Source organism: Bombina bombina, chromosome 3 (assembly GCF_027579735.1).
Source record: "Bombina bombina isolate aBomBom1 chromosome 3, aBomBom1.pri, whole genome shotgun sequence".
NCBI lineage: Eukaryota > Metazoa > Chordata > Amphibia > Anura > Bombinatoridae > Bombina > Bombina bombina.
Window position 1 is genome coordinate 1,045,768,228 of NC_069501.1, and position 26,651 is coordinate 1,045,794,878.

General features: G+C 42.7%; 1 protein-coding gene across 1 annotated transcript in view; it reads left to right on the forward strand.

Moving 5' to 3' along the window:
• GTSF1 (gametocyte specific factor 1) overlaps nt 1–26,651 on the forward strand; it is a 425,087-nt gene that overhangs the window by 73,711 nt on the left and 324,725 nt on the right. Inside the window, exons 3-4 of the mRNA XM_053708268.1 lie at nt 12,018–12,141; nt 24,679–24,765. Coding sequence (XP_053564243.1) covers nt 12,018–12,141; nt 24,679–24,765 — 211 coding nt within the window. The remainder of the gene's footprint in view (nt 1–12,017; nt 12,142–24,678; nt 24,766–26,651) is intronic.

The following is a 26,651-nucleotide window of genomic DNA, read 5'->3' on the forward strand; positions in this document are numbered from 1 at the left end:
TTTCAAAGCAGGAGCAGCATCAACTTCCTCTGCACCAAAACAGGAAGGAGCTGTTGCTCGCTACAGACAAGGCTGGAGACCTAACCAGTCCTGGAACAAGGGCAAGCAGGCCAGGAAACATGCTGCTGCCCCTAAGACAGCATGAATCGAGGGCCCCCGATCCGGGAACGGATCTAGTGGGGGGCAGACTTTCTCTCTTCGCCCAGGCTTGGGCAAGAGATGTCCAGGATCCCTGGGCGTTAGAGATCATATCTCAGGGATACCTTCTAGACTTCAAATTCTCTCCCCCAAGAGGGAGATTTCATCTGTCAAGGTTGTCAACAAACCAAATAAAGAAAGAGGCGTTTCTACGCTGCGTACAAGATCTTTTATTAATGGGAGTGATCCATCCGGTTCCGCGGTCGGAACAAGGACAAGGGTTTTACTCAAATCTGTTTGTGGTTCCCAAAAAAGAGGGAACTTTCAGGCCAATCTTGGATTTAAAGATCCTAAACAAATTCCTAAGAGTTCCATCGTTCAAAATGGAAACTATTCGGACAATTTTACCCATGATCCAAAAGGGGTCAGTACATGACCACAGTGGATTTAAAGGATGCTTACCTTCACATACCGATTCACAAAGATCATTACCGGTATCTAAGGTTTGCCTTTCTAGACAGGCATTACCAGTTTGTAGCTCTTCCATTCGGATTGGCTATGGCTCCGAGAATCTTCACAAAGGTTCTGGGTGCTCTTCTGGCGGTACTAAGACCGCGAGGAATTGCGGTAGCTCCGTACCTAGACGACATTCTGATACAAGCTTCAAGCTTTCAAACTGCCAAGTCTCATACAGAGTTAGTACTGGCATTTCTAAGGTCGCATGGATGGAAGGTGAACGAAAAGAAGAGTTCTCTCTTTCCACTCACAAGAGTTCCCTTCTTGGGGACTCTTATAGATTCTGTAGAAATGAAGATTTACCTGACAGAAGACAGGTTAACAAAGCTTCAAAATGCATGCCGTGTCCTTCATTCCATTCAACACCCGTCAGTAGCTCAATGCATGGAGGTGATCGGCTTAATGGTAGCAGCAATGGACATAGTACCCTTTGCACGCCTACATCTCAGACCGCTGCAATTGTGCATGCTAAGTCAGTGGAATGGGGATTACTCAGACTTGTCCCCTACTCTGAATCTGGATCAAGAGACCAGAAATTCTCTTCTATGGTGGCTTTCTCGGCCACATCTGTCCAGGGGGATGCCATTCAGCAGGCCGGACTGGACAATTGTAACAACAGACGCCAGCCTACTAGGTTGGGGCGCTGTCTGGAATTCTCTGAAGGCTCAGGGACAATGGAATCAGGAGGAGAGTCTCCTACCAATAAACATTCTGGAATTGAGAGCAGTTCTCAATGCCCTTCTGGCTTGGCCCCAGTTAACAACTCGGGGGTTCATCAGGTTTCAGTCGGACAACATCACGACTGTAGCTTACATCAACCATCAGGGAGGGACAAGAAGCTCCCTAGCAATGATGGAAGTATCAAAGATAATTCGCTGGGCAGAGTCTCACTCTTGCCACCTGTCAGCAATCCACATCCCGGGAGTGGAGAACTGGGAGGCGGATTTCTTAAGTCGTCAGACTTTTCATCCGGGGGAGTGGGAACTTCATCCGGAGGTCTTTGCCCAAATACAGAACGCCAAGCTTCCTCGTTACGGGTCCAGATCCAGGGATCCGGGAGCGGTTCTGATAGATGCTTTGACAGCACCTTGGACCTTCGGGATGGCTTATGTGTTTCCACCCTTCCCGATGCTTCCTTGATTGATTGCCAGAATCAAACAGGAGAGAGCATCAGTGATTCTAATAGCGCCTGCATGGCCACGCAGGACTTGGTATGCAGATCTAGTGGACATGTCATCCTGTCCACCTTGGTCGCTACCTCTGAAACAGGACCTTCTGATCCAGGGTCCCTTCAAACATCAAAATCTAATTTCTCTGAAGCTGACTTTGAACGCTTGATTTTATCAAAACGTGGTTTTTCTGAGTCAGTTATTGATACCTTAATACAGGCTAGGAAGCCTGTTACCAGAAAGATTTACCATAAGATATGGCGCAAATACTTATATTGGTGCGAATCCAAGAGTTACTCATGGAGTAAGGTTAGGATTCCGAGGATATTGTCTTTTCTACAAGAAGGTTTAGAAAAGGGTTTATCCGCTAGTTCCTTAAAGGGACAGATTTCAGCTCTGTCCATTCTTTTACACAAACGTCTGTCAGAAGTTCCGGACGTTCAAGCTTTTTGTCAGGCTTTAGCTAGGATCAAGCCTGTGTTTAAAACTGTTGCTCCACCATGGAGTTTGAACTTAGTTCTTAATGTTTTACAGGGGGTTCCGTTTGAACCCCTTCATTCCATTGATATCAAGTTGTTATCTTGGAAAGTTCTGTTTTTAATGGCGATTTCCTCGGCTCGAAGAGTCTCTGAGTTATCTGCCTTACATTGTGATTCTCCTTATCTGATTTTTCATTCAGACAAGGTAGTTCTGCATACTAAACCTGGGTTCCTACCTAAGGTGGTCACTAACAGGAATATCAATCAAGAGATTGTGGTTCCATCTTTGTGTCCTAATCCTTCTTCGAAAAAGGAACGTCTGCTACACAATCTAGATGTAGTCCGTGCCCTGAAATTTTATCTACAGGCAACTAAGGATTTTCGACAAACGTCTTCCCTGTTTGTCGTTTATTCTGGTCAGAGGAGAGGTCAAAAAGCTTCGGCTACCTCTCTCTCCTTTTGGCTTCGTAGCATAATACGGTTAGCCTATGAGACTGCTGGACAGCAGCCTCCTGAAAGAATTACAGCACATTCTACTAGAGCTGTGGCTTCCACTTGGACCTTTAAGAATGAGGCTTCTGTTGAACAAATTTGCAAGGCTGCAACTTGGTCTTCTCTTCATACTTTTTCCAAATTTTCCAAATTTGACACTTTTGCTTCTTCGGAGGCTGTTTTTGGGAGAAAGGTTCTTCAGGCAGTGGTTCCTTCCGTATAAAGAGCCTGCCTGTCCCTCCCGTCATCCGTGTACTTTAGCTTTGGTATTGGTATCCCATAAGTAATGGATGATCCGTGGACTGGATACACTTAAGAGAAAACATAATTTATGCTTACCTGATAAATTTATTTCTCTTGTGGTGTATCCAGTCCACGGCCCACCCTGTCTCTTTAAGGCAGGTAATTTTTCCATTAAACTACAGTCACCACTGCACCCTATGGTTTTCCTTTCTCTGCATGTTTTCGGTCGAATGACTGGTAATGGCAGTTAGGGGAGGAGCTATATAGCAGCTCTGCTGGGTGAATCCTCTTGCACTTCCTGTTGGGGAGGAGTTAATATCCCATAAGTAATGGATGATCCGTGGACTGGATACACCACAAGAGAAATAAATTTATCAGGTAAGCATAAATTATGTTTTTGTATGTTTTACCCAGATTACTCTGGTACATTCGTAACAATGTATACAAGTAATTATGTAGCAAAGCTATACTTGCCTAGATGTGCTAATTGCCTATACAATAATTCTATGGCTCATACTTTTATGAAATGCAGGATCTGAATCTCACGCTTTTATCTCAACCTTAACTGAATTGACATTTCCACTATTTCTGGACCTTTTCCCTCACTCTCTAACTAGCCTGCTTAGAGCTACAGTCGCTAGCAAACATGCCTGCTGGCTGTTTAGTATGCACAGGCAAGAAACCCAGCTTTATGTAAAGAAATCTGAACAACAGGACACAAGCTAATCAGGCTAAATATCACTCAGCCTGTTTTGCCTCTGTGCTCTGGTAACTCTACATCTTTCTGCATGGTGTGGTTACCACAGTAATAAATTAAGGGACACTGAATCACAAAAGAAAACATTTGGGTTCAGATAGAGCATGCCATTTTTAATTAACTTTCTAATTTACTCCTATTAATTTTTATTCTCTTGCTACCTTTATTTGAAAAAGGCGTGTAAGCTTTTTTTTTTTGGTTCAGGCCTCTGGACAGCACTTTTTTATTGGTGGATGAATTTATCCATCAATCAGCAAGAACAACCCAGGTTGTTCACCAAAAATGGGCCGGCATCTAAACTTCTTGCATTTCAAATAAAGATACCAAGAGAATGAAGAAAATTTGATAATAGAAGTAAATTAGAAAGTTGCTTAAAATGTCATGCTCTATCTGAATCACAAAAGAAAAAATTTGGGTTCAGTGTCCCTTTAGCTCATACAGACACAGAGCTACACACACTGCTCAGTGAAAATGACCCTAGCTGAGATTGTTTCACAGAGCAGTGTGTAAGAAGTAGATATGTGCACCAGGGTTCTTAGTTAGAATCCGAATGCAGAAGTAGGAGACCGCTAATGCCATTCAGCTCTATTCGGCGCCTGGTTCTTTCTTGTGAAAGACCACCACACTAAGATCTGTACAAATCCAGATCTTAGTGTGGTCATCTTTCACAAGAATAAACTGGGCTCCGAAAAGCACTGAATGGCTGCCTACTTCTGTATTTGGATCCTCACTAAGTAACAGAGTGCACATATCTACTTCTCACACACTGCTCTGTAAAACAATCTCAGCTAGGATCATATATTGTATAGTGTAACTACATTTCATGCTTTTATTTTAAAAGGACACTTGTTTTTGAGTACACTGTCCCTTTTAAGGGATATGAAATAAGAGCACATTTTATAGCTCCTGATACAATTTTGTGAATTGGCATTAGGGTTGCCACTTTTTGCACAGAGAATTCCTGGACACTTTGTAAGTGGGCGTGGAGGGTGTGTGGCTTGGGACGTGGCTTCTCACGGCCTCAAATTCATTAATATATATATATATAATTTAATTAAGGCAGCCCCCACAAAAAAATAACCATACCAATTTGAATTTAAAAACAGCAGACACAGCCAAGTATTACTCACAGTTTCTCTGAGTCTGTGGCTGCTCTACACTTGTTGGCTTAGGAGGAAGGCTACTGCACAGTCGACGGGAGGTGGTATACACGTGTCCCATGGATGAGGCACGTCACTAAAAACCGATGTTTAGAAACAAACACAACCAGGTGACGGAGTAAACCGTACAATCTTACGTGAAAAGAGCGCACATTTACTAATAGTCACATCTTACCTTAGGTGTATGAGGGGTGTCAAAAAGCCGCAGCTTGCGAAATGTTTTGTGGGGCGGGGTGCCAGGACAGTCCGGTATAGGAGAACTAGAGCCTTCCCTCTGATGCCTCCGATATCCCCGGGGTGACTGAGCGGTACAATGAAGGTAACAACATTTTTCGGCAGGCAGAGAGACAGCCCGCTGCGCAGCCACCGCACCAACACCTGCTTCAAAGCTCTCTCTGCCGCTCTCAGCTGCAGCGCAGCCTGCAGCCGGATGCGACGACTCCCTCGACCCTCTTCCTCCCTCCCACTGTCCGACTCCCACACCAATAAAAAGTTTGCAAATATACTAACTTACTAAGTGCACTGCTGTTAACAGAGGAATCCTCACATGCATCGCTCCTGTAACCCCCGGGCTAAGCGCTCCTCTGGCCAGCTATTTTTTTGTAAAGTCTGCTCACTGCTGCGCCAGGGGAGCGCTTAGCCCGGGGCATTTGAGGCTAGTTCCGGGACACGGGACACAGAGCCTCAGACCGGGACTGTCCCGGTGAAACCGGGCAGGTGGCAACCCTAATTGGCATCCATGTATAGATGGATATAATCTCTTTGCCCTCCCTGGTAATAATGACCAATGAACAAGCCTCCCCCAAGGGTTGTGGACAGAACTAACTTCTTGAAGGTAAACACCAATCTGTTTCTACTAACTTTTTTGGTCATACAATTATTTTAAATGTGTACTTTCTCCAACATAGGTGTGTCCGGTCCACGGCGTCATCCTTACTTGTGGGATATTCTCTTCCCCAACAGGAAATGGCAAAGAGCCCAGCAAAGCTGGTCACATGATCCCTCCTAGGCTCCGCCTACCCCAGTCATTCTCTTTGCCGTTGTACAGGCAACATCTCCACGGAGATGGCTTAGAGTTTTTTAGTGTTTAACTGTAGTTTTTATTATTCAATCAAGAGTTTGTTATTTTGAAATAGTGCTGGTATGTACTATTTACTCAGAAACAGAAAAGAGATGAAGATTTCTGTTTGTATGAGGAAAATGATTTTAGCAACCGTAACTAAAATCCATGGCTGTTCCACACAGGACTGTTGAGAGCAATTAACTTCAGTTGGGGGAACAGTGTGCAGTCTCTTGCTGCTTGAGGTATGACACATTCTAACAAGACGATGTAATGCTGGAAGCTGTCATTTTCCCTATGGGATCCGGTAAGCCATGTTTATTACGATCGTAAATAAGGGCTTCACAAGGGCTTATTAAGACTGTAGACTGTTTCTGGGCTAAATCGATTCATTATTAACACATATTTAGCCTTGAGGAATCATTTTATCTGGGTATTTTTGATATAATAATATCGGCAGGCACTGTATTAGACACCTTATTCCTTAGGGGCTTTCCCAAAGCTTAAGCAGAGCCTCATTTTCGCGCCGGTGTGGCGCACTTGTTTTTGAGAGGCATGGCATGCAGTCGCATGTGAGAGGAGCTCTGATACTTAGAAAAGACTTTCTGAAGGCGTCATTTGGTATCGTATTCCCCTTTGGGCTTGGTTGGGTCTCAGCAAAGCAGATACCAGGGACTGTAAAGGGGTTAAAGTTTAAAACGGCTCCGGTTCCGTTATTTTAAGGGTTAAAGCTTCCAAATTTGGTGTGCAATACTTTTAAGGCTTTAAGACACTGTGGTGAAAATTTGGTGAATTTTGAACAATTCCTTCATGTTTTTTCGCAATTGCAGTAATAAAGTGTGTTCAGTTTAAAATTTAAAGTGACAGTAACGGTTTTATTTTAAAACGTTTTTGTACTTTGTTATCAAGTTTATGCCTGTTTAACATGTCTGAACTACCAGATAGACTGTGTTCTGAATGTGGGGAAGCCAGAATTCCTATTCATTTAAATAAATGTGATTTATGTGATAATGACAATGATGCCCAAGATGATTCCTCAAGTGAGGGGAGTAAGCATGGTACTGCATCATTCCCTCCTTCGTCTACACGAGTCTTGCCCACTCAGGAGGCCCCTAGTACATCTAGCGCGCCAATACTCCTTACTATGCAACAATTAACGGCTGTAATGGATAATTCTGTCAAAAACATTTTAGCCAAAATGAACCCTTGTCAGCGTAAGCGTGGCTGCTCTGTTTTAGATACTGAAGAGCATGACGACGCTGATATTCATATCTCTGAAGGGCCCCTAACCCAGTCTGATGGGGCCAGGGAGGTTTTGTCTGAGGGAGAAATTACTGATTCAGGGAACATTTCTCAACAGGCTGAACCTGATGTGATTGCATTTAAATTTAAGTTGGAACATCTCCGCATTCTGCTTAAGGAGGTATTATCCACTCTGGATGATTGTGAAAAGTTGGTCATCCCAGAGAAACTATGTAAAATGGACAAGTTCCTAGAGGTGCCGGGGCTCCCAGAAGCTTTTCCTATACCCAAGCGGGTGGCGGACATTGTTAATAAAGAATGGGAAAGGCCCGGTATTCCTTTCGTCCCTCCCCCCATATTTAAAAAATTGTTTCCTATGGTCGACCCCAGAAAGGACTTATGGCAGACAGTCCCCAAGGTCGAGGGAGCGGTTTCCACTTTAAACAAACGCACCACTATACCCATAGAGGATAGTTGTGCTTTCAAAGATCCTATGGATAAAAAATTAGAAGGTTTGCTTAAAAAGATGTTTGTTCAGCAGGGTTACCTTCTACAACCAATTTCATGCATTGTCCCTGTCGCTACAGCCGCATGTTTCTGGTTCGATGAGCTGATAAAGACGCTCGATAGTGATTCTCCTCCTTATGAGGAGATTATGGACAGAATTAATGCTCTCAAATTGGCTAATTCTTTCACCCTAGACGCCACTTTGCAATTGGCTAGGTTAGCGGCTAAGAATTCTGGGTTTGCTATTGTGGCGCGCAGAGCGCTTTGGTTGAAATCTTGGTCGGCTGATGCGTCTTCCAAGAACAAGCTACTTAACATTCCTTTCAAGGGGAAAACGCTGTTTGGCCCTGACTTGAAAGAGATTATCTCTGATATCACTGGGGGTAAGGGCCACGCCCTTCCTCAGGATCGGCCTTTCAAGGCAAAAAATAGACCTAATTTTCGTCCCTTTCGTAAAAACGGACCAGCCCAAAGTGCTACGTCCTCTAAGCAAGAGGGTAATACTTCTCAAGCCAAGCCAGCTTGGAGACCAATGCAAGGCTGGAACAAGGGAAAGCAGGCCAAGAAACCTGCCACTGCTACCAAGACAGCATGAAATGTTGGCCCCCGATCCGGGACCGGATCTGGTGGGGGGCAGACTCTCTCTCTTCGCTCAGGCTTGGGCAAGAGATGTTCTGGATCCTTGGGCGCTAGAAATAGTCTCCCAAGGTTATCTTCTGGAATTCAAGGGACTTCCCCCAAGGGGGAGGTTCCACAGGTCTCAGTTGTCTTCAGACCACATAAAAAGACAGGCGTTCTTACATTGTGTAGAAGACCTGTTAAAAATGGGAGTGATTCATCCAGTTCCATTAAGAGAACAAGGGATGGGGTTCTACTCCAATCTGTTCATAGTTCCCAAAAAAGAGGGAACGTTCAGACCAATCTTAGATCTCAAGATCTTAAACAAGTTTCTCAAGGTTCCATCGTTCAAGATGGAAACCATTCGAACTATTCTTCCTTCCATCCAGGAAGGTCAATTCATGACCACGGTGGATTTAAAGGATGCGTATCTACATATTCCTATCCACAAGGAACATCATCGGTTCCTAAGGTTCGCATTCCTGGACAAACATTACCAGTTCGTGGCGCTTCCTTTCGGATTAGCCACTGCTCCAAGGATTTTCACAAAGGTACTAGGGTCCCTTCTAGCTGTGCTACGACCAAGGGGCGTTGCGGTAGTACCTTACTTGGACGACATTCTGATTCAAGCGTCGTCCTTTCCTCAAGCAAAGGCTCACACGGACATCGTCCTGGCCTTTCTCAGATCTCACGGATGGAAAGTGAACGAGGAAAAGAGTTCTCTATCCCCGTCAACAAGGGTTCCCTTCTTGGGAACAATTATAGACTCCTTAGAAATGAGGATTTTTCTGACAGAGGTCAGAAAAACAAAACTTCTAGACTCTTGTCGGATACTTCATTCCGTTCCTCTTCCTTCCATAGCTCAGTGCATGGAAGTGATCGGGTTGATGGTAGCGGCAATGGACATAGTTCCTTTTGCGCGCATTCATCTAAGACCATTACAACTGTGCATGCTCAGTCAGTGGAATGGGGACTATACAGACTTGTCTCCGAAGATACAAGTAAATCAGAGGACCAGAGACTCACTCCGTTGGTGGCTGTCCCTGGACAACCTGTCACAAGGGATGACATTCCGCAGACCAGAGTGGGTCATTGTCACGACCGACGCCAGTCTGATGGGCTGGGGCGCGGTCTGGGGATCCCTGAAAGCTCAGGGTCTTTGGTCTCGGGAAGAATCTCTTCTACCGATAAATATTCTGGAACTGAGAGCGATATTCAATGCTCTCAAGGCCTGGCCTCAGCTAGCGAGGACCAAGTTCATACGGTTTCAATCAGACAACATGACAACTGTTGCGTACATCAACCATCAGGGGGGAACAAGGAGTTCCCTAGCGATGGAAGAAGTGACCAAAATCATTCTATGGGCGGAGTCTCACTCCTGCCACCTGTCTGCTATCCACATCCCAGGAGTGGAAAATTGGGAAGCGGATTTTCTGAGTCGTCAGACATTGCATCCGGGGGAGTGGGAACTCCATCCGGAAATCTTTGCCCAAGTCACTCACCTGTGGGGCATTCCAGACATGGATCTGATGGCCTCTCGTCAGAACTTCAAAGTTCCTTGCTACGGGGCCAGATCCAGGGATCCCAAGGCGGCTCTAGTGGATGCACTAGTAGCACCTTGGACCTTCAAACTAGCTTATGTGTTCCCGCCATTTCCTCTCATCCCCAGGCTGGTAGCCAGGATCAATCAGGAGAGGGCGTCGGTGATCTTGATAGCTCCTGCGTGGCCACGCAGGACTTGGTATGCAGATCTGGTGAATATGTCATCGGCTCCACCTTGGAAGCTACCTTTGAGACGAGACCTTCTTGTTCAGGGTCCGTTCGAACATCCGAATCTGGTTTCACTCCAGCTGACTGCTTGGAGATTGAACGCTTGATTTTATCGAAGCGAGGATTCTCAGATTCTGTTATCGATACTCTTGTTCAGGCCAGAAAGCCTGTAACTAGAAAGATTTACCACAAAATTTGGAAAAAATATATCTGTTGGTGTGAATCTAAAGGATTCCCTTGGGACAAGGTTAAGATTCCTAGGATTCTATCCTTCCTTCAAGAAGGATTGGAAAAAGGATTATCTGCAAGTTCCCTGAAGGGACAGATTTCTGCCTTGTCGGTGTTACTTCACAAAAAGCTGGCAGCTGTGCCAGATGTTCAAGCCTTTGTTCAGGCTCTGGTTAGAATCAAGCCTGTTTACAAACCTTTGACTCCTCCTTGGAGTCTCAATTTAGTTCTTTCAGTTCTTCAGGGGGTTCCGTTTGAACCCTTACATTCCGTTGATATTAAGTTATTATCTTGGAAAGTTTTGTTTTTAGTTGCAATTTCTTCTGCTAGAAGAGTCTCAGAATTATCTGCTCTGCAGTGTTCTCCTCCTTATCTGGTGTTCCATGCAGATAAGGTGGTTTTACGTACTAAACCTGGTTTTCTTCCAAAAGTTGTTTCTAACAAAAACATTAACCAGGAGATTATCGTACCTTCTCTGTGTCCGAAACCAGTTTCAAAGAAGGAACGTTTGTTGCACAATTTGGATGTTGTTCGCGCTCTAAAATTCTATTTAGATGCTACAAAGGATTTTAGACAAACATCTTCCTTGTTTGTTGTTTATTCAGGTAAAAGGAGAGGTCAAAAAGCAACTTCTACCTCTCTCTCTTTTTGGATTAAAAGCATCATCAGATTGGCTTACGAGACTGCCGGACGGCAGCCTCCCGAAAGAATCACAGCTCATTCCACTAGGGCTGTGGCTTCCACATGGGCCTTCAAGAACGAGGCTTCTGTTGATCAGATATGTAGGGCAGCGACTTGGTCTTCACTGCACACTTTTACCAAATTTTACAAGTTTGATACTTTTGCTTCTTCTGAGGCTATTTTTGGGAGAAAGGTTTTGCAAGCCGTGGTGCCTTCCATTTAGGTGACCTGATTTGCTCCCTCCCTTCATCCGTGTCCTAAAGCTTTGGTATTGGTTCCCACAAGTAAGGATGACACCGTGGACCGGACACACCTATGTTGGAGAAAACAGAATTTATGTTTACCTGATAAATTTCTTTCGCCAACGGTGTGTCCGGTCCACGGCCCGCCCTGGTTTTTTAATCAGGTCTGATAATTTATTTTCTTTAACTACAGTCACCACGGTACCATATGGTTTCTCCTATGCAAATATTCCTCCTTAACGTCGGTCGAATGACTGGGGTAGGCGGAGCCTAGGAGGGATCATGTGACCAGCTTTGCTGGGCTCTTTGCCATTTCCTGTTGGGGAAGAGAATATCCCACAAGTAAGGATGACGCCGTGGACCGGACACACCGTTGGAGAAAGAAATTTATCAGGTAAACATAAATTCTGTTTTTTATATTTGTGCTTTTTTTTCCCCACCTATATTTTTTGTGATTTGTTATTGCTTCACAATCGGTATTACCAGTGAGAAATAGAAATGATCACCAAAAATACAAGCAATTTCTATATCTTGGCTCATATCCCTGGGTAGTAATTGCTTGTATTTTTTGGTGATACTTTCTCTCTATCTCTCATTCCAATATTCGAAGTAGACCGAATTCTCTTAACTTCCTGCTAAAATACTGTAATAACTTATGAGGAGTGTGTTTATAAAGGGGGAAGTTGTATACACTATTTTCTTAACCTCTTTTTAGAATAATCCTGGGATGGCCAAAAAGCTGGTGTCGTGCCCGTACAATGCTCGCCACAGAGTACCAAAACAAGAGCTTGAGTTGCACATGTCAACCTGTGAAAGCAAATGCCAGGAAGATCTACCTGGTAATATATTATAATATAACTTCATTAGATCTGTCTCTTACTGCACTCTGTATTGTAACATTTTATCTCTCTGGCTTTTTCTTTTGAGTTGTGAACAATTGCTGCCCATTGCATATGTTTGTGTTTGCATGTCTTTTTAAAGAAATATAAGTAGTTTGCTATAGAATACTGAGGAGAGAGGATGGAACCATGGGGCTGCCTCTACAACACATTTTGCAGAGGCAACTCCTTTTAATAGCGAAGATGGTAGCTTTCAGGATACTAAGGGTTTTCGTCATGAAGTTACATTTGATCTTAAAGCTTGCAACTACCCTCTTAGTTATGAAAGTTGTCGCCTCTCCACTTTTTTTTTTTTTTTTTTTTTTTTTGCTTTCTTCCAAAACTATTATAATTTATGCATGTCTTCTAACCAGGCTCTGTAGAGGGGGAAAAACTAAAATATATTTGCATTAATCTTCCTATACATAAGCCTTGACTCACACAAATACACTATCAGTTTCTACCAGGTTTTCTTTATTGCTGTGATGATCTCAAGACTACTATAAGAGCACACCACTCTTTATTTGTGTTGTAATTAACAAGTCTAAGGGTATAATTTTATATAGTTAAGCTTCTAACTTGTGTTGTACTCTTCAAGCAAGACACGTGTGTTGTCAGCAATCCCCCTGAAGGCCTACAACTCCATCACATCACCCTGCTCCACGTCGACGCTAAGTCCCACCGACCGTCTAAGTCAGAGCTAACCTACACTGGCCAGCTGACCGCCTACACCTATGTTACGTCTAACCTACACATCCTTGGAACGCCCAGCTAAGTCCCATATATTGCCTATACTTATGTAATCTCTAACCTGCACTGCCCAGCTAACTCCACCTGACTGCCTACACCTACGTTACGCCTAACCTACAGACCCATGGAACTCCCAGCTAAGTCCCTTTTATATTGCCTACACTTACGTAATCTCTAACCTACACTCTCCTGGAACGCCCCAGCTAACTCCCATATACTGCCTGTCCGAAAAATGCCTCACTATAATAAATTATACCAAATAATAAACCTCCCCATTATAACTTTGAAGCTATGTTGCTAAAATTTATAATCAGTGTTTAAATAATGTCTTGCAGAGATGCGATAAATCGCAAATGGCCTAACACCGGAGAACTGGCAAAACCTAGCCAGGCTCCATTAACTCAGTGCAGGACCGGAATTGAGCCCCAGTCTGGTGCATCTTAAAAAAGGTGCTCATAGATCAGGGTGCAGGGGATCAAGTCGCCCTTTTTCTTAAAAGGAAAGAGTCCACAGCTGCATTCATTACTTTTTGAGGATTCAGAACCTGGCCACAAGGAGGAGGCAAAGACACCCCAGCCAAAGGCTTAAATACCTCTCCCACTTCCCTCATTCCCCAGTTATTCTTTGCCTTTCGTCACAGGAGGTTGGCAGAGAAGTGTACAGAAGTTCGAGAGAGTCTCTTATGGAGGGTAGTACTCTTCGCAATGGGACTGGAGTTTTAAGTAATCCTGTCGGCCTCTCAGTGAGAGCATGGATGAAAGTTAGTCTGGAGATGCAGGAAGAGTTTTCCTGTGAACCCATATTAACAGCTCCTTGGTAATCAGTGTTGACAAGTTTTGCTGCCTAGCTTTCTTCACTCAAGTCCATGTCAGAAGCGAGGCTACTATCTGTCACACTTGAAGAGCTGTGTTCCTGTTCCACGGTGTAGATTCCGGTAAGATCGTTTCATTTTATTTCAATATGAGATGTATTGTTAAAGAAACAAGGTAGTGTCCCAGTGGGACTCGTTTTATCTTAAATAAGGATTCATGGGTTAATATCTTCTGAGGGGGGCTAATTAACAGGGGGGACTTTAATCATGTTTGTTATATGGCTCTATCTGCAATGTGTAGCTATACTTAGGCTCTCAGCCTTTACGGAACATAACGGCCTTCTTTAAGGACGCAATTTCAAGATTGCGCGCCCTTTTTGTGACGGGCACAGTGCACCTTGTGACTGGTGCGGTAACGTTGTTTGTTTTTTTCACTTCCGTATGCTGACTGTGTGCGACCAAGTCTAGCTCGTGGGTTGTCTGGTTCACAGGAGGTGGTGAGAGCCCAGCCATTGGGGGTGTCAAAGTGTGCCCAGTTAGTTTTGTCTTTTTGTAATCCCAAGATTATAGAGGATTCCGATATGCGCGACACAGATGCCTCCGATACGGAGGATGTGTTTTGTGATGAATATGAAATGGCCCAGGTAATTTAATTCCCATCAGTTATGTTCCGGATGCCGTTCTAGAGTACTCTTCTCCTGAATCTGGGAGCTTAGAGTGAGTTGAGCCATCCGCCTCCAAGGTTTCCAAGACCCTTTCCCGGCTACACATGCAGGTGTCCCTAAGGCCTTCACTCCTTCTCAATGAGAGTGGCTTGTTTCCGCCGGAGGTTACGGCACGGTTCCGCATGGCCATTTCTATGGTGCTGTCTCATTTATATCTCCCAAGTGAAGTATTTCTCTGATACTGTCCGTGCTCCGTTAACCTAGGTCCATCGAGCATGGGATCGCCGGATTCAGTTCGGCCCTTGCTGGGGAAACCTTGGCCCCTGAAGCTTCAGGGGCGCCAATCTCGGAGCCGAGGTCTCCAGTAGATCTGGCGAGGGATGATTTTGCCTTCCGTTTTATAGGCTGGCTCGCCTTCGGGTTCTTTTAAGACATGTTTTGGCAATGTTAGAGGATCCCAGTCCTAGTGGGCAGAGGGATCTGAGGCCTTAGAAGCTGGATGGCAAATATGATATGTCGTCAAGGGATGAAGCCAATCCCCTTATCGTCATTTTATTTTTTTTGGTTCCATTTCTGAGCTTGGGTGAATGGGGGCCTCTACTCGGCTGGTCCTGTTGTCGTTCTCATTCACCGTGGGAGTTCACCCAATGGGTGTTGCCTTTCATTTTATTTGTGATCTGGATGGATGTTTAATTTAGTTTTTTCCTTAAGCTCAGGTCTGTTAGAATGTAATTCTCTGGAACCGATGCTTGTGACTAGTGGTCGCGTGGGCACTCCCTCTGGAGTTGTGCACTTGTTGAATATAGAATTTTTGTTTCTAGTTCATTTATCGATCCTTCAGGACAAATTTTCTTGGACCTTAAACAGTTCCAGAGCGCTTTTTCTGCTGTTACCAGGGTTTGTCACCTTTGTGGTGCTGAGGATGCCTATAGGCCTATTCTATGGACTCCGGGCTCAGATCCTACTGAAGTATGAGGCCTAGGATTTATATGCAACTTCTCCGGACAGAGGGTTGTGCGTACCACTCTAAGGGAGGTCAGTTCGGACTACTCGCCTGGGCTATGATTCTGCTTCTTGCAGACGACTCTAGGTTCTTCAGGTCCCCGGGGACTTAGAACCATTATTTCCATTAAATGGAAGTTGGGAGATGTGTGTGTGACCTGTTAGGTCTGGTGTGCCGGGTTATTAACTTTTTGGTTTTTACTCGAGGTTCTTCCCGACGCTGAATCTTTAGCCTAGTACGCTCTTTCTTGCTATGGCGGAGCATCATCCTTCCCCACTTTTGGGGGGATTGTCTGGTTGGGTGTGCGGGCATGTTTTTCTTGTTTCCGAGTCATGGTACTCTGAGAGGTGGTGTGCAGGGGTTCCCTGCCTTCTGTGGGAGCTGCAGCTCCAACGTTTGCCTGCTCAAGGTAGTTTTCCTTGAATAATAGCTTTTTCAATCTCTCTGTCGTCTATTCCATCTAATACCCTCGGTCAGATACTACGGTCTTTGACATTCGGGTGTGTTGCGTCCTCGATGTTACTCTAGCCTTGGGGTTTGTTAGTAGTAGTGTGGAGGTTGGGTACGGAGGGCCTCCCTTCGAGGGTCAGGCAGTTGTCCTTTTTTTCCTTGGGGTTTCATGGGTGGTGCCTTGTGTTACCTTTCTGAGATGTCGAGCAGGGCCCTAGGTTATAATTTTTCCTTCGGGTATTGATGTTACCCTGCCTGTGTGTGTATCGCGTGTTGCTGCTTGCCTATGAGATTTTTTGTGATCCATTGCACTGGGTGCTGATTCTCAGACTGTTCAGGAGTCCTTCGTGATTCTTGGGTTTAAGGCTATCTAGATCACCAAGTCTACGGACTTTAGAGGTGCTCTCCTCCTTGGAGGCAGTTTAAGGTTCTCTCAGGGATTGGATCTTTTGCTCATCCATTGGCGAGAACCCTGGCCTTGGTCCATGTCTCTCCATGGATGGGTGTGGACGGTTCGGTTCACTCTTGAAGTTGTGGTCCCGTGAGCCCCCTTCGTAGGGGCTAGGGCTCTGTGAGGGATGCCTTTCTGACTGTGGCTCAGGCTTTAGGCCTTTCTGACAGGCCCCTACCTGTCTTCTGGTGCATTTACGATGTTCCTGTAGACTCCAGGTGCTTTTCAACTGGGTTGGCGATGTGGCCAAGGGGTTTCGCCTCTATGGTAGGATTTTTTTTTTTCCGTTCATTCCCTTCTCTTCCAGAGTAGGGTTTGGGTTCTCCCGGTTCGGAATTTACCTTTAGTATTCATGGAGTCCTGGGGTCCTTGGTCCTGCCTTGCAGGCTTTTTTTCCCTTCCTGTGTTTCAGGTTCCTGGGAGGGGAGCTGTGATGTAGTGTCTGGTTCCTGCAGCAGGAGGCTGAGGGTTTACTCCCGTGGGGGCTTCTACTATGTGTATCCAATATATGAATGCTGAGGTTTTTGGGGGGACTTCTTCCCTTGGGAAGTGTGCCCATTTTTGCCCATGACCAGGTGTAGGGGGTCTTGTACCCATGCACAATGTTTCTCCTGACTCACGGTAGCATGCCATTTGTAGCAGCGGTCTAACAGGATTTTGTTCGTCGTTGATCCTTCTTTCCTGTAGTCTGGGACTCTTGTTTTTAGTCTTTTGACTAGCCTTTGGGATGGGAAGGTTAGGGATCGGTTACTCTACGCAGGGTCGAAAATGTTCTGCTGTTGGCCTTTTCTTTGAGGGAGGACTTTGGATGTCCTCCTTCTTTCTACCGGCATCTGGTGCTGGGAGGAGGCGCTACTTGGAGCAGCTATTTGGTGGGCTGTACACCCTTGGTGGTTTGCAGTTGGAACCATCCACAGTGATTTGCTTAGTGATTGTGTATCCAGTTACAGCTACTTGCTTTTGTCTGGATGCTTATTAGCTTTACGTGCCTTTAGGAGGTTTGAGTTAGCGATAGGGTCAGCTTCCTTTTTGGAGGCTGGTCTTTGAGAGTTCCTGTTCAGATGGCTTGAATTTCTCTGGGAGAGCTCTGTTCTAGCTGCTGGGATATTTATCCTGTTTCTGCTGTCTCCGCCTATCTAGCCTCCAGATATAGATATATTATGGAGCATCAGGGGTCCCATGAATTTCCTGGAGTACCTTAAGGTATGGGATTGGGGACATGAGGGGTTCCTCAACTCCTTTTGAGGACATGTTCCCTGTGTATGGATCCCTTTTTTTTTTTTTTTTTTTTTTTTGGGGTTCTTTGTGTTCTAGGGGGTTGCCTTTTGTAAAGACAATTATGGGTTGCTTTCTAGGTGTTGAGTGGGAAAAGTTCCTTTTGGATTTTCCTGGTCTTTGGTTCCCTTTTAGGGGGCAGAAGCAGTCCGTATCTTTAGCCGGGTACCTTCTTGGGTGTTGTGTCCCGTGGGGCAGATGCTTTGGAGGTTGTTTGGACCTGACAGACTCTAGGTCTGAGTGCTGTTTAGTTCGGCTTTGCCGGTGGTGTAACTGATGTAGAGCTGCAACAACTAATCAATATAATTGATTTATGAAAATAGTTGTCAACTAATCGATTAGTTGGTCACAGCACAAACTGCTTCACTGCAATGAGCTCCTGCACATGGTATTGTGTTTTTTATGGTTTTGCCCTTAGCCTAAAGGACGTCTACAGACGTTTACTTTTCACTTTTTCAGAACAGAATAAGTTTACAACTACTCCTGGCTTATGTGCAACCCAGAAATAAAATAGGAGTCATCATTTGGATTGTTTATATTAAATTAGGTGATTTGGGACTATGCTTTGCATGATACAGTGCCAAGCTTGTAATTTACACCTAGCCCTAGATTGATGGGAGATGTTATTTGAATTGATGTGCACTATTATCTGTTTGCACAATTATTAGCTGATCGCTTGCTATTGCTGCTTATATGTACTGTATAGATAAATGTGTAATGCTTTGTCCTCTTATTGATATATAGTCCTTAGTGCTTTTGACTTTTCTTGTTTTTGTTTTTAAATTAATTGTAATATGTACCAAATTCAACCTCTAAGTACATACATATCTGTTTATTTTAAGCGCGGACTAGATATTTTTTCCCTAACCTTTTTATAGCTGGTTATTTACCATTGCATATAGATATTATTATTATTATTATTATTATTATTATTATTATTATTATTATTATTATTATTATTATTATTATTATATTTTTGGCCCCTTGCAATGGTGGAGAGTTAAAGATAAAAATCCCCCCCACCCAATTGTCAAAACCCTACTTATGCATCTCAGGCACCTCAACACCATCTGAGCGCCTCTTCTCTGCTGCAGGCAAAATAGCTTGAAAAAAGGGAGCCAGCCTCAGCCCGAAGCATATGGTCATGTCATTTTTTCATTTCAATGCAAAGTTTGAGAGAGTGAATAACAGAATGTTTATAAACAGTGATAGTCTACCTTTTTTCTAGTTCTACCTCTTTTGAAACAGTTTTTTTTTCTCTCTTTTGCTTGATTATAAAATTGTGTTCTGCCTAAAAATTGAACAAACAGTTGTGTTAATGTAAAGTTTTAGTCTGAAGTTTATATTTATAACACTCAGTATGTGGAATTTATTTTAAATATAGGAGTTTTTTTTTTTTTAATCCGATTTAGTCGATTTAATCGAAAAAATAATCGGCCGATTAATCGATTATGAAAATAATTGTTGGTTGCAGCCCTAAACTGATGTGCACTTACCTGGGCTCGGGTTTTTCTCCACGTTGTTTGTACTTACATATGTTTTTTTGGGTGTAGAGTAATTCAGGCTGCGGTGCCTTACAAAGGGGCCGCCTTTTGCATTCAGTGTCCTCTAGTTTGGGTATTGTTTTCCCAAAAGTAATGAATGCAGCTGTGGACTCTTCTCACATTTTTTGTTCTTCTGGCACCTTTTTCCACCCTGATATTTCTCCTACTATTCCTTGTTCCTTTGGCAGAATGACTGGGGGATGAGGGAAGTGGGGTGTCTTTGCCTCCTCCTGGTGGCCAGGTTCTACATTCCCAAAAGTAATGAATGCAGCTGTGGACTCTTCCCTTCAGAAGAAAATAAAATTATCAGGTAAGCATAATTTGTTTTAGTATGTTGTTGGCAATTTGATGAGGCACCTAGGGATACCACTTGTTTAGGGGTGATAAATTCCTGTCCCCCATTCCTCCCACAAGGTAACCCCCCCCCCCCAACACGTGGTATCCCTGGGTGCCTCATCAAATTGCCAACAACATACTAAAAGGGCGAATTAATCCCCTGCTCAATCGGCACCCCTTTTAAAATGTGCTGGACCGGGGCTAAATTCTAGTCCGGTGCTCAGTTCCAGGAGCCTCTAGGCCGGCCCTCTGCATATTTTGTCATGGATATTTGGTAAACACCACTGACATGCACAATGTAGATTATTTAAAGTATTGTAGAGATAATCTTAAAAGGTATTTAATGCTATTATTTCAAACAAAAATATATATTTGAAAGTATATGTTTGTTTAAAATAATACAAAACATCATTATTAAATACCTATTTAACTATATAGATATATACAATACTTTAAATGATAGGCATAGTCATATACAATGCATATTATTTAAACATTGACCCCCTAAACTGTCATAACTTAAAACTAAATGTAGAAGCTAAGGTCCTACACATAAATATTCAATATTTAAAATGATGCATTATGTAGAATGCATATTGTTTTAAATATTTGCATATAAATTAAAATTTTATGTTGCTTGTTGTGTTTATTTGCAGTTATAGCCAGTATAATTAACATTATAGTTCTACATAACCTGCATGCCTCTAATGTAAAAATATAATTTAATGCTACTGACTACTATAACGTGAATATACAGTATATAAGTGTACACACACACATTTTGATTGTGTTTTAAATTAACAAAAATTTAAACAAATCTAGTTTCTACTAGTTAAAAATGAGCAAATGCAAACTTTTAAGGTAACCTAAAAGTTATCTAAACCCTTGGCCACCAAGGACGTGCTTCCAGCCGATGTTGAGGCATCCTGCAATACTGTTCCTGACTGCCGAGCTCCGCTTTGATCGCATCCCCAGGAGCGATCACTTTCAGTTTTCACTCCACGTGGAGCCCAGCAGTCATGATGCTCTGCAAGTGTGCTAAGTGCCTCAGTGAGTCGAGGCACTTGGTAAAATAACATATTATAGAAAAAAAAAAAATATATATATATATATATATATATATATATATATATATATATATGCTATATATAGCCCCCCTCCCCATGTGGCTTCAATGATGGCGATGCACAGTGCATCATGGGGCTTCTGGAGGTGTCCCTAACCTGACTCATCATAGGGGCAGGCTAGGGAAAACCAATCTGAGCTTGCCACAATAAAAAAAAATATAAAAAAAATTCTTCCATTTGATCTGTTTTTATGGGGGAGAGAGAGATCTGTGTTTAGGAGAGAGAGACTTTTATTTCATATATTTGTTAAATTGTGAGACCCAAAGATTCATTTCAGAGCCATTAACCCCTAGCCTGCCAGTGATCACTATAAATCACTGGCTCTTGCACAAAGCACTGTGCTCTGCATTTTTTTAGGGGTTGTTGAGTTTGTTTTTTGTTTTGTTTTTTTAGTATTTTTTTTTTTTTTTGAAACCCAAAGGGTCTCTTCAGATCCATTTAGTTAATTTAATTTTTTTTTTCTCTGACAGATGTCACAGAAAACATATAGTAATGAGGAGGCATATGCCTTCCTTGCGTCAGTCGGACGTCTGTCTGACTCGGACCCCAATTTTGACCCTGAGATATGCTCAGATACATCATTAGATACAGTCTTAACTGATAGTGATGTATCTGTGGCTTGTAGCCCCCCTGGCAGGAGACGTGTTGCTCCAGTTGCTATTGCTGCTGAAGAGTGGGTAACGCCTCATCACCAGAGGCCAGATATTCCACCCTTCACTGCAAATCCTGGCATTAATGTGGATGTGGCAGGATTTAGCCCCCAACAGTTTATGGCGGTGTTTCTGGGCGATGATGTATTGGGGAACATTGTTGCCCAAACTAATTTATATGCCCATCAGTTCCGTGCTGCAAAGCCTGACACTTTTTTAGCAAAGCAGCAATGGGCCCCATCGATGTGCCAGAATTAAAAAAAATTCTGGGCATTGACTATGCTGATGGGCATCATAAAGAAACCCTCCATCCGCTCCTACTGGAGCAGTAGCCCCATTTGCTCTACCCCCATTTTCTCCCAGAGTATGACAAGGAAGAGGTATGAAATGATTCTACATTTCATGCACTTCAGCGACAACAGCCTGTGCCCCCCTAGGAAGCATCCCCAGTTTGACAGGCTGTATAAAATCCGCCCCCTGATTACCCACTTTACTGCCAAGTTTGCAGAGGCTTATACACCTGGAAGGAATATATGCGTGAATGAATCCCTGATGAAATATAAGGGAAGGCTGGAATTCAAGCAGTATATTCCTTCCAAGCACTCCAGATATGGAGTAAAGGTGAGTAAGCTCTGTGAGAGTGAGACTGGGTATACTCAGGCTATCCGGGTGTACGAGGGAAAGGATAGCCACCTTGATCCTTCAGGCTGCCCAGAACATATGGGAACCACTGGCAAGATTGTCTGGGACCTTTATTTTACCCCTAATGAACAAAGGGTACCACTTGTATGTAGACAATTTTCTTAAGTGTCCTTTTATTCAAGCTACTGTATTGTTTTGATACAGTAGCTTGTGATACAATTCGAAAGAACCACGCAGGTTTCCCAAGACAACTTGCACGCACCCGGCTACGAAAGGGGGAGACCTCAGCGCCAAGAGGCGCTGTTGGCAGCTAAGTACAAAGACAAGAAGGATGTATACCTTCTTACCACCATCCACCCAGAGAGGACTGTAGAGGTCTCTGTACGTGGCAGAACTGAGAGCACAACAAAGCCAGTGTGCATCAAGGCTTATAACTGGCATATGGGTGGGGTTGATCTAGCAGATCAGCTGCTGCAGCCCTACCTAATTGTGTGTGTGTGTGTGTGTGTGTGTGTGTGTGTGTGTGTAAAAATGAAAATTGAAAAATTACCACCATACACTTTTTTTCCAATTGTTTGGGCTAAAACAGTGGCATCAAAACACTCCATATACACTACATTGGGGTGTCAACTTTTCAAATATATGCAATATATAGATTGGGGTACGTAAAAAGGCCCCCAAAAGAAGATATGTTAAATAAAAATCACAAACACATTTTAGAAGTTTGGCATTGCACCCCCCAAACAAGCCAACAGACCTATGCATAGGTGGTATCACTGTACTTAGGAAATGTTGAACACATGTTGAGTTGTTTTGTGTCAGTAACACATAACAGGAGCTGAGAATCCATGCCTAAAGTACAATGCGTGTTATAAATAACACAAAAAATTACTACCCAAAAGTTTGACAGAGACTGGTGGTTAAATGAGTGCATGATAAGTGTTAAAATACCAGCATTTCAAATACCCTATGGTGTCTACTTTTCAAAAATATATGGTTTGATGGGGTTAAATTACTTTTACACTTACAGATGTGAAAATTTCAAGTTGGAAAACTGGAATGCCCCCCTAAAAATAAGGCCTTTTAGCCCCCAGAGAACCAGACACACATTCATGGGTGGTATCACTGTACTCAGGAGATGTTGCTGAACACATTGTGGTGTTATTTGGCAGTAACCCTTAACGTTCTAAGTAAATGTATTCTTAAATTGCTATTCTTAAATTGCTCAGTAAATGTATTCTTAAATCACCACTTTTTTTTTTTTTTTTTTTTTTTTTTAATTTGGCATAGATTGGTGGTAAAATGGTTGCATGAAAAGAGTCAAAATACCCCAATTTTATTAACTTAGGTTGTCTTCTTTTAAAAAATATATACATGTGAAGGGTTATTCAGGGATTCCTGACAGATATCAGTGTTACAATGTAACTAGTTAATTTTGGGGAAAAATGGTTTGGAAATAGCAAAGTCCTACTTGTACTTATTGCCCTATAACTTGCAAAGAACATGTAAACATTGGGTATTTCTAAACTCAGGACAAAATTTAGAAACTATTTAGCATGGGTGTTTTATGGTAGTTATAGATGTGTAACAGATTTTGGGGGTCAAAGTTAGAAAAAGTGTTTTTTTGTTTTGTTTTTTTTCATCATATTTTATTAAAATATAGTAAATTATAAGATGAAAATAATGGTATCTTTAAAAAGTCTATTTAATGGCGAGAAAAACGGTATATGTGTGGGCACAGTAAATGAGTAAGAGGAAAATTTACAGCTAAACACAAACACTGCAGAAAAGTAAAAATAGCCTTGGTCCCAAACGGTCAACGAATGGAAAAGTGGTCTGGTCACTAAGTGGTTAAAGTGAAGGTAAAGTTATTCAAATGGAAATCTCACTTTATGTTACTTTTCTAACTTACAAGGGAGTCGCTATGTTTTTTTTTTAAAAAAACGTTTATTTTACCATATTTACCAACTTTTATTTTAATGAGCCTTACGATCGTAATCCCCTCCCATCCATCTCTTCCGTGTTTTCAATACATAGACGTATAGAGCGGTCCCACCCGCTCTATACGTCAGAACTACACTCGTGCACATCTATCCTCTGCTTGCCGCGCATGCGCACAAAAATGTTTGCCCTCAAAAGCGCATGCGTTAATCGCGCTCAACGAAGTCCTCTTCAGCGCATGCGTCCCAAATAAGCAACATAGTATTGAATGAGTTGCGAGACTCATTCAATACTATATTTGTGAAGCGACACTAATGCGCAACTGCAAAACGAGTACGCGCTCGATTTGAAGGAGGAGAGAGAATCACTCGCGCATGCGCACAATCGAGCATCAGCTTGTGACGTCAATTGACGGCCGCCTAACGGCCAGAAAATCAATTGGCTAGATAAACAACGTGATCGTTGTTTATAAAAAAAAAATATATAGACGGGTTGATTTTTGAGAAGCGAAATCGCAGCTAATTATATAAGAAAACGAAATTAATAAATAAAATTATGAAAAATCATGAATGAACCTCATATTAAATTATAATACTTGATCGATTAGACCATAGAAGAGAGAGTAAGTTTACCTTCACTTTAATAGAAGTATTCAGACAACCACTACTATTTATTATTTATATTTACCAACACATTCGTATAACGCTAAACAAATGGTGGAATATGAAGGTCAAGCGATACATACCTACTTCTACGAAATAAAGTAGTCATAGTCTCAGTTATATTTTGGGAAAGACTTGGCTAGATTTTAAGCGAAATTATCAATTTTTTTTTATTTTTTTTTTCCCCCCAGAATTACAGTATTTTGTCACAGAACAAGCAAATAATGCCCTGTCAGCACAAAAAAACTTTCCAACATGTGAAGAAAACTGGGAAGATGGTAAGTAATAAAAGAGATTTTTGTAATTACTGAATATCAAAGGCCATTTTGTTGAAGGGGCATGTTACCCATATGCTAAATTACTTGAAAGTAATGCAATATCTGTAAAAAGCTGATATAAAAATATCTCATGAACAACTCTATGTAAAAAAAGATTTTACCTCAGTGTTATGTGAGCTTTTACCCTTTAGCCATTATTTTTACGGCCGTACATTTTGACTACTGAGACAGTACACCATTCATCAGCTGCTTTACCTGGATCTACCAGGTTGGGTATGTATTGAACCACAGCTGAAGGCCCTACCATTTCAGAATTTAGAGCTTAAATTGAAGCCACCAAAGTAGTTCATACTATTCAGCAAGTGTATCTAGGGTAAGATTTGTATGAATTTAGCGAATGTAGAGTAACCTCAATGTGTACTTTTTCAGATGAGCTTTGGGGGAGTTTAGAAGAATATTACATTACTGTTGAGCTATAATATCCCTCCTACTTCCATGACCCCTCCCAATATTTTCTTTGCCTGGTCTAGGAGCAGGCGAAGATATAAGTGCTCAGGTTTTGTTGAAGATTTAATGGGATATTAAGCCCATATTTTCTCTCAATGGATAGTTCCTGAAAGAGAGGAACATAGAGTATTAGCAGTGTAATATAAATCTCCTCTCTGGAGTTGTGGTAACAAACCTGCCATAGATGTCTCTGGGGACAGTTCCTTGGCCGCCTCCTGTTTGGCCATAAGATGTATTGCCTCAGTATATCTTCTGTTAGTTACAACACAGGATGAGCCCCCTGCCGTAGCTTCAGGACAAGCATCTGGGTAAGAACAGTGAAGGGGACATTTGCTGGGTAAGTACCTCCATGTCTCTCACAGCCCAAAGATTGCAAATGGTACAGTTACTATATAGCCAGCTCACAGCTGGGTGGAACACTAGGAGACAGTCTTATACAGAGCTGGGGCTTAATTTCTACAGGTGATCACCAGTGTATTTTGTGCACAGATATATTCACTGTGATTAGACGGTGTGTGTGTGTGTGTGTGTGAGATATACATATCTTTATGTGAGGGCACCGATTGCTTATTTTTTGGGCTTAGACACTACGGGCTAGATTTATCAAGCTGAGGCAGACAGGAGTGCATATACGTGCCACAGTTTGCATATGGCGGGGCGAATTTCCCCGGAGGTACTTACCATTGCACACAAGCGCTATTTTACGCTTGTGTGCAATCCCGCGCGAGCAGGTGTTGTCCGACCGGGGAGATTGACTAGACAGCGGAGATTGAATTTCGCCACCTTAGAGATGACCGCTGCTTGTTAAATACGGCGAGCAGGTTCTTTTGTGAGAACCTGCAGCCGTAGGGGCTCAAAGGCTGGCGAAAGCCTTTGATAAATCGACCACTAAATGTTTGAAGTATCTATGCATGTGCCTACTTATATCCTCAAGAAGAGGTTTTGATAAATTGTTGTATCCCACTGTAGTTTAGTGGTAAGCATCCAGAATTTGGAAGTTTGTGATCAAATCCAGTCAAGGAGGGGCATATGTTTCATGGCCTTGGAACAGGGGTCTGTTACTAGAAATAAATGATTATTGGCTCTTGAGGACCAAATTGTTTTTACTATACATTTCTGTTCCTCATGTTTAGCATTAATCTTTTTTTTTTTATTTTAAATAAAGATTCTTTTTGTTTGAGCTTCATGTCTACCAGGACAAATTTTAGACAGATTAGCCAGAGCTATTGAATTTACAGATAGGTTGTTGCCATCTGAGCCTAATGTCTCTCAGGATGATTTTATTCAGGCAATGCCACAGCTTTCTCCTCAAACGTCCCAAGCCTTTATGGCGTCTCATACAGTGCCCTGCAGTTCCTCTCAGCCTCCTGGAGTTTATT